Consider the following 12,771-nt stretch of genomic DNA (forward strand, 5'->3'; position numbering starts at 1 on the left):
TATAACACGTATTACACGAGAACGTGGAAACGGGTTCGTCAGATTTTTCCACTATATAAGCCGTTTAAAAAAATGTTTAGGTGAACCGAAACACCAGGTTATATGGACGCAAGTGCAAAACGTATAATTATGTTGCATTTTCCTAAGAATATGTAGCCGTGGGAAGGGGTCTAGGAGTATAACACAACATACATATATTTAGTCGTATAGGCCAATATTAAAAGTGGTTGATAAATTAGATTTAATTTGATAATTATTATATATTATGATGATTAATCTCGTAATGAGTAATGTTCGTTCATTTCATGAACAAAATAGTTTAGTGAAGAATAAGGAGGCTTATCTGCTTAATGATTGATGGATGGTAAAAATTTGTAAATCAATCAATTATCTTCTGGTGATCCCCAATGAAATCCCAAACAAAAAATGTAGATATCTTTAGAATCTAAATTTTAAATGAATATTAATATGTTCAATACGTAGAGTAATCTATTTTCAGTACTTTAAAAAAATATGAAAAAAGAGGTTTTTCTTTTTTTCAATTCTCCTTATTGAAAATGGCGAATTGTAAAAAGTAAGTTATATACTATATTTGACCAATAATTTATGCATCGTATTGAAAACAATATTTTATTTTAAGATAATTATTAATCCATTAATTAATTTTTTAAACTTTTGAAACAGTAATTTCAAAGCTCAAGATGGGGTTCAATTTTTTGGTCTTTTTAGAATCAGTAGTAGATCATAATACTAAATTGTTTATTTTGGAATAGATACCGATACAAAATACACCTAAAGGTTATTTGTTGTACCTTTGATGAACATAAAGAAAAAAATAATGTTAACTAGTGGTAGTATCCGGAATTGAGCTTAGTTATTAGACGTTGACTCACATACAAACTTAGCTTTAATAATATAGGAGATAACTCTCCGAGAAATACTTAGTGTTATTCTTTGTTTTTTATGAGGAAACTCACACGTAGTTACTTAAAACTTAGATGTTTTCTCCTAAACAATGAAAGAAAAATAATAGAAGCCTCAGATTTTTTTTTAATAAGACATGATGAGTCGATAAGTATTATAGTCATTAGTGCACTCATTGTCAAGTAATCAACTCATACTTTACAGGATAGAGTTGTATAAATTATGAGTTGACCCAAACGCTTGCAAGATTTCACTCATTTTTATATACAGTTCGCACACAACTCTATGCATATTTACTTCCTTTTTCTTTTTTCTTATGAAGTGCACGCTCGATGCTTCATGCAAAACGTCTACGATATTTTATTAATATGACTCTACAGATTACATACAGACATATAAACAAACTATAGTTTATTCATATTGATTATGAAATTGATTTAAAGTTTGATGAATGTTCTTCCAAAGTTCTTCATTATCTATCATTGTATAGTGATTAGAAGAGGCTAGGGCTACTAGTGAGAAGTACTCTTGACTGTAGTCCTTTTCATTTTATCATTATTATTTGTTATTTCATATCAGCCACATAATATAACTAACACATTAATGAAGACAAAATACCTATTTTATTTTGATACTCATGACTCTATTTTGACGCACTTAAAGAGGTCAGAGGTCAACTAATACTTTGGACTTTCACAGGTCCTAATTTTGATGAGTACCAAGTTGGATTTTCTACGTTATCCGTCTCTTCTAATACATGAATCTGAAATTTTAATATATTTCGATATCTATTTAAATTGCAAGTTCTGAGAAAATTGTCCGAATTTGCCGAGTGACATTTCGTCGAATGACAATTTGCCGAACGGACATGTCGTCCAAGGACAATTTTCCGAACGGAAGTTTCGCCTTGGGACCATTTGGGACATTGGACGAAAAAAGGAAATTTAATTTATAGATATTTATGATTGTATATTTCAATTAGATTTAAAAATGATTGTATGGGGTTAATAGGTATTATTTATACCTAGTATATGCCATACAGGTAAATTAATGAGTGTTCTTGGACAAAAAAATAATATATTTTTATTCATCATATTCATTAATTATTAATTAAGAATAACACAATAATAAGGGGTTCCTAATGTAGTTCGAATCTTTACCGTTGTAGTACTTAAAATTAATTAAATAATAACGAAACACGACTTCTATTCCAATGGAAGATAACTAATCACGTCTTTGTTATCAATTCATTATCTTACCGACATGATGGAATATTCATATCGGTAAGTACTCAGGGATTGACGAACAAGCATAATATCAGGTATTTTTTTACGGAAGTCTAGTTAGATGTTTATATAAAATGTTTGTTAATATCAAATATAAATTTGCTACTCCAAATCCTATTTGAGGCCATAAAAGAAAACGATAAACTAGTTCAATATTTCAACAATGCAATTCTTATCTTATTATACCAAAGATAATTATTTTTATTTGTAGATTGGGTCGTTAATTTGTTTACTAATAAACCTGTCACTATTATTTAGATATCAAATAATACAAATATATATTTATAAATAAAACACCATATGGAAACAATAAAATGGTTAAGTCATTCAAATATGATTCATCAAATATCAACTCTGTATTTCGATACTTTTTTAAATAAAATATGAAACAAAAATATCGTCAAAGACGTACCTTACAGGGGCTTCTGCTGGTTTTTGGTGGGAAGTGAGAGGGATAGAACCAAGTACATCTCAAAGTACTTAAGTCAATTACGAGTACAAGAATTAGCCTTATTTTTGTAAGGTATTTTCGTAACTTACAAGTACTTGCAATGTCTTAAAGTGTAAGTACTATGAAATCTATATTTATTTCCCTGAGCATCCGGAAACCTTTCTAATATCCCAAATACACCCAGGCCTTCTGGTTCTACATGTGAAGTGCTTGGCTCCAAGTCAGTTTAATCTCTACCGTGGCTGCATTTCTAAGCAACAAGAACTCCTTATGGTATGATAGAATACTACCGGCCCATGGGTCGTTTATATTAGCTACTTCGTCCCAAAGTAAATTAAAATCTTTCACCGCCGCTTCCCTGAGCATCAATGAAGCCATTTAATATCTTTAATATAGGCCGGCTATCAGGTTTTTCAGGGACCAAAAAGTACTTTAAACTCTACCGCCGCCGCGTTTCTAAGAACCAAGGACCTCTTTTAATATTTTATGATACACCCCGGCCACGGGTTGTGCACAATCCATCCCTTAAAATCGAATGTGTAAATTACTTCATTTGTCCAATAAATGATAACGAATACAAGTATTATACAATTCTATAATATTTTTAAGTATATAAATTTCTATTTAACACCATAAATCACATAAAAGTTGCAGAAAAAAGTACATAGTACTTGCGTAGAAGTAGATGGTTCACAACTCGTGGGCCAGGAATGAATCATAGTATACCTATTAGAAGGTGTCCTTAGTGCTTGGAAACGTGACGGCGTTAGAGTTTAAACTACCTTGTGGTCCAGCAACTTACCTGTACAGCCAGAGGGCTTGAATATATTTTTGGATACTAGAAAGGTTTCTGGATGCTCAAGGAAGAGAGGGGGGGGGGTTGAAGAATTTAATCTACCTCAAGCCGATGATATTTAATACACACGGTATATGAACGCTTTTTTATAGTATAAGTTTCTTCATCTTTCAATAATTTTATCGTCTGAAAATAATATAAATTGCAGCGAAATTCACACTTTAACAATGTCTTCCAATTAAATTACTCACAATCATAATTTTGTCTTACAACGATAATGTACACAACAATTTTTCCGCTGATATTTTTGTCTGCAACCTTTTTACCACAATCATATTACAGTGAGCCACTATAGTGTTGTACTTAAATATTATAAGGTTCATTAATGAATATAAAATATTTTTCTGCAATTCGACAAATTGCCCTTTGGAAAATTGTCTGTTCTGCGAAATGTCATTCAGCAAATTGTCCTTCTGCAAAAATGTTTTTGAGCTAAAAATCTACTCAGCAAAATTACGCAAGTGACCGTTGGGTGAATTTTGCAGCAGTTGCATGGTACAGCCTAGAAAATAAAATTGTGGGTACGCAGTCCACGTAACTGTATGTAAAGTCTATATACCAGGATAAAGCGACCAACGCCAAAACTCGATCTAGGTTACTTTTTTCAAAAAATAATTCGCATTTTGACTTTTTGTGTCAGGGATATTATTCATTGACTGTTGATCAGTATCATGACTTATTGAGCGAAAAAAGGCAAAAAACAAAAAATAAACTAGTCAAAACGGATTCAATATCATTAAAGAAACTATAATTTTAACTTATATCCTAGATTGAGAAAAAGTTACGAGAGAGTTATACCACTTTTGTACTAACTCCACGATACATTAACAACCGCATCTGAATTTTTTGAATAAGAGTTTGATACTCTCAAACCTGTACAGTATATACAATTAGATTTCATTATGTCTGTCAACCACTAGAAATATTATAATCCTATTGTAAAGTAATAAAAATAAATTTCCTTTTATGAGACGTATTTAAAATAGTAGATTGAAATGTTCCTTTAATTACAAGAACAACAGAATAATAAAATTAGAGTGTACTTACATAGATTATGAGGTTGAAAATACAATATGAATTTTAAGAACATAGATATTAGTGTATGTAGGTTAATGAATGATAAATTACATTTCATTTTAGTTCCATTGTTTTCTTTGTTGTTACTTCAAGTGAAAGTAAGGCACAATACTTTTTTTAAGTGTTGAGAGGTTTGGGAGTTATTTCTACTTTCATCTACTATATTTTAAGGTGGGTTACCTCCAAAGAAGCTATATAAAGATATAAAGTAAAGATACGCAGGTTGCGAGAACATAATTATCATTTTTATTATGCGGGGCAATCAGGCTGTAAAAGTAATAGGAAAAGGGGCGTGGTTACATTCTAGAAGCGAGATGCTTAAATTTTTTCGTAAAACATTTAGTTGCTATCATCCTTTGGAGTAATGAACAACATGTGTATGCCACGGAAAATAAATATTGCCCAAAAACGTTTCACAGACTATATTATAAAATTAAAATAATTAAATTTAGCTACTCGGTTTGATTGTTGACATGTATGAAAATCAGTTAATTGCTTTGATTTCTAATATACAAAAACTATCTTTTCTATTTATTTTCATAATTTGAAATTTGCAAAACTATTTGAATGGAAAAAACTCCACAAGATGATAGGGAGTTAAAATAAATACTCTCAGATCCGACATCACAAAAATTCAAATTGGTTAATCGGAATTGGATTTATTCGAGAAAAAACAACGTTATAGCCTAATCAACATAGTATTTATAGTTATCAGAAAAAATATTTTGCCAATTGAATTCCGTATATTTTTTGTTTAAATTAAATATCCTCTTAAACCTATTATTGAAAATTTATATAAAAAGAAACAAAAAATGAAAAAAATCACCAGGTATTTATAACCTTTATAACTGAGAGGATTTTCAAAACTGTGTACAGCAGAACTTAATAAATTATATAACTTAAATAAAACTTTTCAGATTTATAAAGCTTGTCATATTTTTGAAATTAGTTGAACTTTAGGATATAATTTGGATTGTTATACTCTATTTTAAAAAAAATGCCTTTGGATCTTTCTTTATTTTGAAATTGACTTTTATTTTATATTTTTGTACTAAAACAGAAACTCCCTATCGTATACTAAATTAATACTAAATCAGGGATACCAAACGTCTTCTTTAGCTCGAACATGTTCTCTTTTCACATCCAGATAATTGAATTAACCCATAAAAGACTGGACATTTCATGAATTTATAAAAAAGTATCGGTAGACGCTCTGGATATCATTTAAAAAAAAGGACGTGACCTGACAAATGAGAAAAATTGGCCATCCAACTTGTAGCAGTAAAAAACAATCTATTTTAAAAAAAAATGATAGTTATTGGCAGTGGTGTAACGATTAACAATGTAAACTTGACACTTTGAGGAATTTTTGTGAGAACCGTAGTTAAAACGTCATCAAATTTTATTAAAACTGCTGGTAGGAGTCGTGAGAGCAAAAAATATACACAAAGCCCACTCTCTCCAGCAAGAACAAATAGGCTGGAATTACTCAGATATCGATCCTTAATTCTACATTGAGTCCAACAAATACTTATAACTCTCGAGCAAACGCTCATTATTACTCTCATGAGCACATATACCTATGGTTTCACTTTATATTTGGATGTTCTGTCTTCAAAAATTAAATTATTATGATAACAGCTTTGGAAAAAAAAAAATCTGTTCAGATTGTCAACAAGAAAAAGCTGCTTCCGTATTCTAGAACATATTTTATACTCCTTTGTTAATTATTGGCCCTCCACCTTCAAAAAAGTTGTGCGGAGCCTATGAGTTCAATCTAAAATAACTTTCAATTCCAATAGTAAACCCTAACTTCCGAGTTCAAGTTAAATTGCGAGTCCTAGTCACCCCCTGTGATATATATTATTGTCTTATACAACTATACACATATATCAATAATACTATGCAAAAAATAAGGACTTTGAACGCCCCTGGCTTAAATCAATATTTATTATTTTTGTTTAAGCCATCAAAGACTAAAAATATTTATGATTGTAATGAATATTTTAGAGGCAGGAAAATTTCAGAAAATAAATATAAGTAAGTGATCTCTAGATTACTTAAATTTAATCAATAAGTACTAATAAAATACATTGGGTATGAAGCATATTTTAATGGGGGCTTAACTTCCTGCCTTTAAAATGTTAATTACTTTGTATAATTAATCAAATAATCAAGTTAATTATATTTAATTTTGAAACAATTGACGTAGCCTTACATGCCTTATTTATTAAATATCCTATAAGAAAATTAAAAGTTAAACTAAAATAATATATCAAAATCTTTTTTTTTTTTGGCAATACATCTTTTAAAAATTGTAATATGAGGTTTATTCCTTAGTTTTCGCTACAATATAAAGCAGTTGAAAAAAATCTGTAAAAAAATAAAATAAATTTACAAATATAATACTTCATTTTTGTATGATTATACACATTTTTGTTGGAACTCTATTCAAGATAACTTAATAAATAATTATTTTTTGTATGATGAAATGTGTTTTATCCATTTTTCTTACCTTAAATTTGAATTTATATAGTTATTTCATTTCAAAATAAGGCTCTGAATCACGATCATACTCTAAGAACGTTATTTAAAAAAATGCGTTAAAGGCTAAACTTACTGCGATTACAAAATTTTCTGGCATAAATAACAAGATTAAAAATATGTTTTAGCCGGAAGGGAAAAATAACGTTCTATAGTCTAATCACTACTGTCTCAACTTTCCGGATCGATTAATATTATAGCTAAATTAATAAAGGTTACAAAATTAAGACATGACAAGTGAAATTGAATCTTTCAAAGTCCCATATTAAAAACTAACACGACCCTAACAAACACATATCTTTTGTAAAGTTGAATAGTTTCAACGTCGTTATTTTGAGAACTCCTCCATTTTTTAATCATCATTTTGGATGTTCAATGTAAAATTATATTTCTTCTATACAATGGGGGATAAGCTTTTTTGAGACATAAGTAGGGTATTTGGGTACTCTTTGTACATAGAAGTAGTAAGTACATAAATGTATTATAAAAATGATTGTGACAAAGCTCTTGAGAATTCATCTTCAATAGGTTATATTTTCCATTTATTTAGTATGTACTTATATTTCTTGATTGAAAAGTTTTTTTATTCATCGTCTTGAATTTCAATTCATCTTTAAATTATAATCAAATATAAAATGAGGTACATAGTGATAAGGGCTTGAATTTGGAGTCTACCATATTTATAAGTAGTACCCTGAGTTATAAGACGTTGACGAACAGATAAAATGTGCTGTTTAATATAGAAGATATCTCCCCAAGAAATCTTTATTGTTACTCTGCGTTTTTCATGGGAACATTCGCCCGTAATTACTCCATACTTAGATATTCTCTCTTCAAGAATAAAATAATAATAAGGACAACTTATAACTTGAGGAAAAAAAAAGAAGAGAGTACTGAACTCATATATGATATAACTCTATACAGTGTAGAACTGTATAAAATAAAGGTATACATAAAATGAAAACCACCCTCAATGACGTACAGAGGGATCGATTTTACCTTCATTAAGGAGTGAGAAGTGGGACTTGAAAGATGAGACCGAATTGGATTGACCCGCGGTCTTAAATAAGAACCGATACATCACTAGTGTGAAACACACTTTAATCCTTAGTAATGCTCATGGATCCTCATTATGACGACAGATCTGTTTAGACTAAATGTAGAAACATTCTCGAAACAGTATCACTTAGTTGACAGTATTATTAAATAGAGTATTTACCCTATTATAATATTAATTCATATTCTTCAATAATAAATAATCCCCCTACAGATAATAAAAATAACAACTAATGTGTCGTTTCTTTTTTATTTTATGATATTTTATCAGCCGGATGTCCTTACGCTATAATCCATGTAAATCCATTTTAATATGGACTCAATGCCGTTGGTATTAAAAGCCACTTGACCTAAATACTTTTTAATATCTTGCATTGTAGAGTTGCTTTAAATAGGTGAATTCAGGGTTGGGTCCGCATTATATTTGTACTTGTGGACCTGTAATCGCAACAACCATGTAAAAAAATAATGGCATTGTGTCAATTTATCCGTTGGACAAGGGCAGACGACACAACGTTCATCAGTACTTTAGTTGCATCAGTACATTATTTTGTCCATCTAAAGGTTTTTTGTTATATAAATTTAAAAAAGGAGACACAGAACTGTTTACTTCCTGGGTATTTATAATAAAATCAACCCTTTATTCTAAAAGGATGTACTATTAAGAAAAATAGAGAATTTCATTATGAGGTCATGATATACTATTCGAGTATTCAGTGAGTTGATACAATTCGACAGAATTGAGTAAAATATCTGTTCTTTTTGCTTATAATCTTACTAGTTGACGTGAAAAAGTCTATAAAAAGTAACATTGCTTCAATGTAAGAGCCATCTAAAGAGTAAAAACTAATTTATTTTTCTAATGGTCCTTTGATCAGTCAGATAGAGTTGCACTGATTAAGTATAAGTAAACATTGTACAACTACATTTACTCCATCTGACCTATGAATTGTCTCTGAAGACCATACACATAAAGTATATCTCCTTTCCTAGGAACAACCGAGAAGCGAACCTACATACACGCAGGTGTTCAAGAAAATAAATCCTCTCAAGTGCGTTGTACATTGAGCTAAGTCGTTCCATCGAATGATTGGATGTTTGAATAAAACAAAGGCATTTTTGATCGAAGAAATAACAACTTAGTCATGATAATGAAATCTCTCAGGAATTTTGCATGTAGCATGGAGCGTATATATAGGGTCCACTTTATATAGTGCTCCCTGATGAATGTGATATTCATAATTTTGATCTAAGAATTAACAGTGTACTCATATTAATGCCTGTGTAGCTGAGGCTAAGCCATTTAGAGCTCTATAGACCCAATTACTCCCTGGCTCATCAGTCATTACGTCATATTACTCTTTTTTTCTCAGGCTATTGTTATTTTTCTTTCATTCTTGAGGAGAGAACATTTATCATCTACCTATGTATAGAGTAACTATGTGTTCGTAAAAACGGTGTTCGCTGTTCGACGCCGCCTAATAACCCCGGGCAATACCGGGTACTACTGCCAGTTAAGACCATGTATAGTTACAAATTACTCGTGGGTATTCAAATATTCCGACTTATCTATGACATTTTAGTATTACCATTACTCTATCAGACTTAGGAAACTCAAGTCAACTTTAATACTTTTTGTATATTTCCTTCTCTAGGAGCGACCGGGTACCCAACCTACGCACATTGATTTTAGGAGAATAAGTTAGCTCGAGTGCGTTTTCCACTTATCTACACCCCTCCTTACTCACAGCTAGAGTTGTCAGGATACCAATATTTTTGTACTGGTTCCATTTTCAATATTGGAATTGGTGTTTTTGATACTTTATTTGACAAAAATATATATGTCCAAAAAGGGCAATTAACATGCACTTATAAGGGCGAATGACTTCAGATGACCTTTTTTTTATAGGATCTAGTTTAAAAATGGGAGGGGGGGGGGTCCGTAATTGGTAGTGCAATATTATTATGCCCTATTGGCACTGCAAGTACTGGTTAGAACACCAATTTAGAATAGTACCGCTTGAAGCCATCAATACCAAACTACACTACTCCGAAAACTTTACTAGGATTTTTATATGTTGATCAAAACAGACAGGGTATTAGAGTTGAAACTCTATGAGACAAAATAAGAGTTTTCTCTCAAAACATTCAATAATTGCTAGTATTGAATGAATGATTCTTGAATTCAAAATAGAGGGATTCAATATATTTAATGTGTCAATATTTCACTTTCTATATTTTTTTATAATGAAGTAAGGTTTACCACTTGATTTTGCATCAATTCAAGAACATTTCTCTCCCCACATTATATTTAAACACATCTGTTCTCTTCCCATGTTAATTAAATATGATTCTACACATATTTATTTGTATTCAGATGACGAATAATGATAATAATTCATTTAATTACTCTTTAAAATAAAGCTTGAATCTTTCATAATTGCTCTGTTTCTTCACTGACCAATTATGATGAGTGAAAATAATCAAATATATACAACGTGTCGAAGTGGAAAGACTTTCACAGGGAAGGCCATAATAGAACATGTCAACACACACATAAGGAAGAAAAAATAATTTTCCTCACAATTGAGGCTCGATTACATTTGTATTCTTAGACAAGGAATAATTATCCTTATTTACATATATTTACAAATTATCCAGTATAACCTTGTGCAATTTCCAGCTGCAAATTGCACTAAACGTAACAAACATTCATTTTCACAATGAAGGAATCAGAAATTGATGGATTTTACGTATTTGAAAGGGTCCATATCGGAGCCAAATACAGTTTGATAAATAAAATGAAGGTTTTAAATTATAGTTGACATCCTTTGATTTTTTTGACTCATCCCAGAAGTTTGAATAAATTGCTCATAACTAACCAAGATATGTTAAAAAATATATTGTATGATGTTTAAAAAAATGGAAAAATCCTCATGTATTGTTATTTGTTCAAGACTGTTTTTTCTTAACTCCTTTCATTCTATGTAAATTTTTCAACCTCTACATTACATATTTATAAAGTTTAATTAAAAAAAAACGTTTTTAAGGGAATTTCAGCTTGTTTTTTTTTTAATATTAGAAAATAAATTTAAGATCTTCTTTCGATTGGAAATCATAAAATTATGTAATTCCTTCAGAATATATTTTGTAGCCGCTAGGGAAATAATTTTTTAAGGGAGAATATCATTGCTTTCTTTTTTCCTATAATACATTTTGAATTTTGTTTTAATTCTTTTTTTAAGAAAATATATTCGCGAGTACTCGCTTATCTTCTTGAAAATTTGCCCCCTTTAACTTTTGGCACCTTTCAAAGTATTAATCACAGGGGAGTGGATATGTACCCTCTGTCCCATCACCACTGGATACACAAGATATTTACGATACCTTTTCTTGAATGTTGAGAGAAGCTTGTGCCGCAATAGCTCCTCTTTTCTCAGAATGAGGACCAGGAAATAAGTCCATATCCAGTATATTAACATAGAACTGATCGTCTTGTCCAGGAAAAGCGATGCCCAATTTTTTCAAACGTTCCTCATTCTCTGCATAACCAGAGGGTTTATCCTCCGAGATCTGAGCCATAAGAATAACAAGGAAGCAAATAGCTAGAGAGAGATAAAATATCCTTTGTAGCAAATGAAAAGATCGGGTTATTTAGGAGCATTTTATACTAGTACCTAAGGTCCAAGAGGAGAGAAACCAAGCAATGCTGAACTTCCTCGTTAGTTTTCTTTTATCACGGAACAAGGCAAATGCTTGGAACCTCTCAATGGCCATGCCCAAAACAGAAAAGAAACTGGTTATTATAGGAACGACAAAGAGGCCGTATATCAACCTATACTGATAACAAGGGCTATCATAACTTGGAAGTAGATTCATTACACCATCCAGCATCAGTCCCAAAGACATTAAAGCACTGTTTTGAGGATTAAATAGAACATAAATCAAGTTGATGAAAACATTTGGGGAACAAACCTAGCAATTGTATCCGAATACGAGAAAAAACCATGAGCGGCGGGTTGATTGACAAATTTTGTAAGGAGTACAATGGTTGTAATGACGGATCCGACAAAACTAACTGCCCCAATCACAATATATAAATGCGCGAGGGTCAATGTTACAATAGTAAAAAAGAGTAGAAATAGAGGAAGGATAAAAATCCCAATTCCAACGACCAAGTGTAGTGTCACAAGTCCCATTCTTCTTTGTCAACTACTTACTACATATTAATCATAAAGATCAAAAGTACATGATATATTGACAAACCTTGACAAATGTGATGCGGGCGGAAATATGGATGACTAAGGGGTTGAACATACTCCATAATAATTGTAGGTATTATGAACTTTATCCACATGAGTTTATTAAGTAGGTAAGTCTGTTTATTTGTATACTTGCATCTGCACGTCAATTTTAAGAAATAGACAGAGATGCAGTCGTCGAGTCTGGACTAGCAGAGGCGTCCGCAGGATTACATTTTGAGGGGAGCTTGGTTTTAGGAATTTCAAAAATCCAAAGTTATTCACAAAATATTTGAAAAATTAGATTTTTTACAAAAAAAAAAAAATATTCTATTC

General features: G+C 30.9%; 1 protein-coding gene across 1 annotated transcript in view; it reads right to left on the reverse strand.

Annotated features, from left to right (window-relative positions):
* Positions 1 to 12,421, reverse strand: part of LOC121129829 (uncharacterized) — a 52,328-nt gene extending 39,907 nt beyond the window's left edge. The window contains exons 1-3 of the mRNA XM_040725548.2: positions 12,170 to 12,421; positions 11,872 to 12,110; positions 11,582 to 11,799 (exon numbers count right to left, since the gene is read on the reverse strand). Coding sequence (XP_040581482.2) covers positions 11,582 to 11,799; positions 11,872 to 12,110; positions 12,170 to 12,393 — 681 coding nt within the window. The 5' untranslated portion in view covers positions 12,394 to 12,421. The remainder of the gene's footprint in view (positions 1 to 11,581; positions 11,800 to 11,871; positions 12,111 to 12,169) is intronic.
* Between the last annotated feature and the right edge of the window lie 350 nt (positions 12,422 to 12,771).

The sequence above is a fragment of the Lepeophtheirus salmonis genome, chromosome 14 (genome assembly GCF_016086655.4).
Source record: "Lepeophtheirus salmonis chromosome 14, UVic_Lsal_1.4, whole genome shotgun sequence".
NCBI lineage: Eukaryota > Metazoa > Arthropoda > Copepoda > Siphonostomatoida > Caligidae > Lepeophtheirus > Lepeophtheirus salmonis.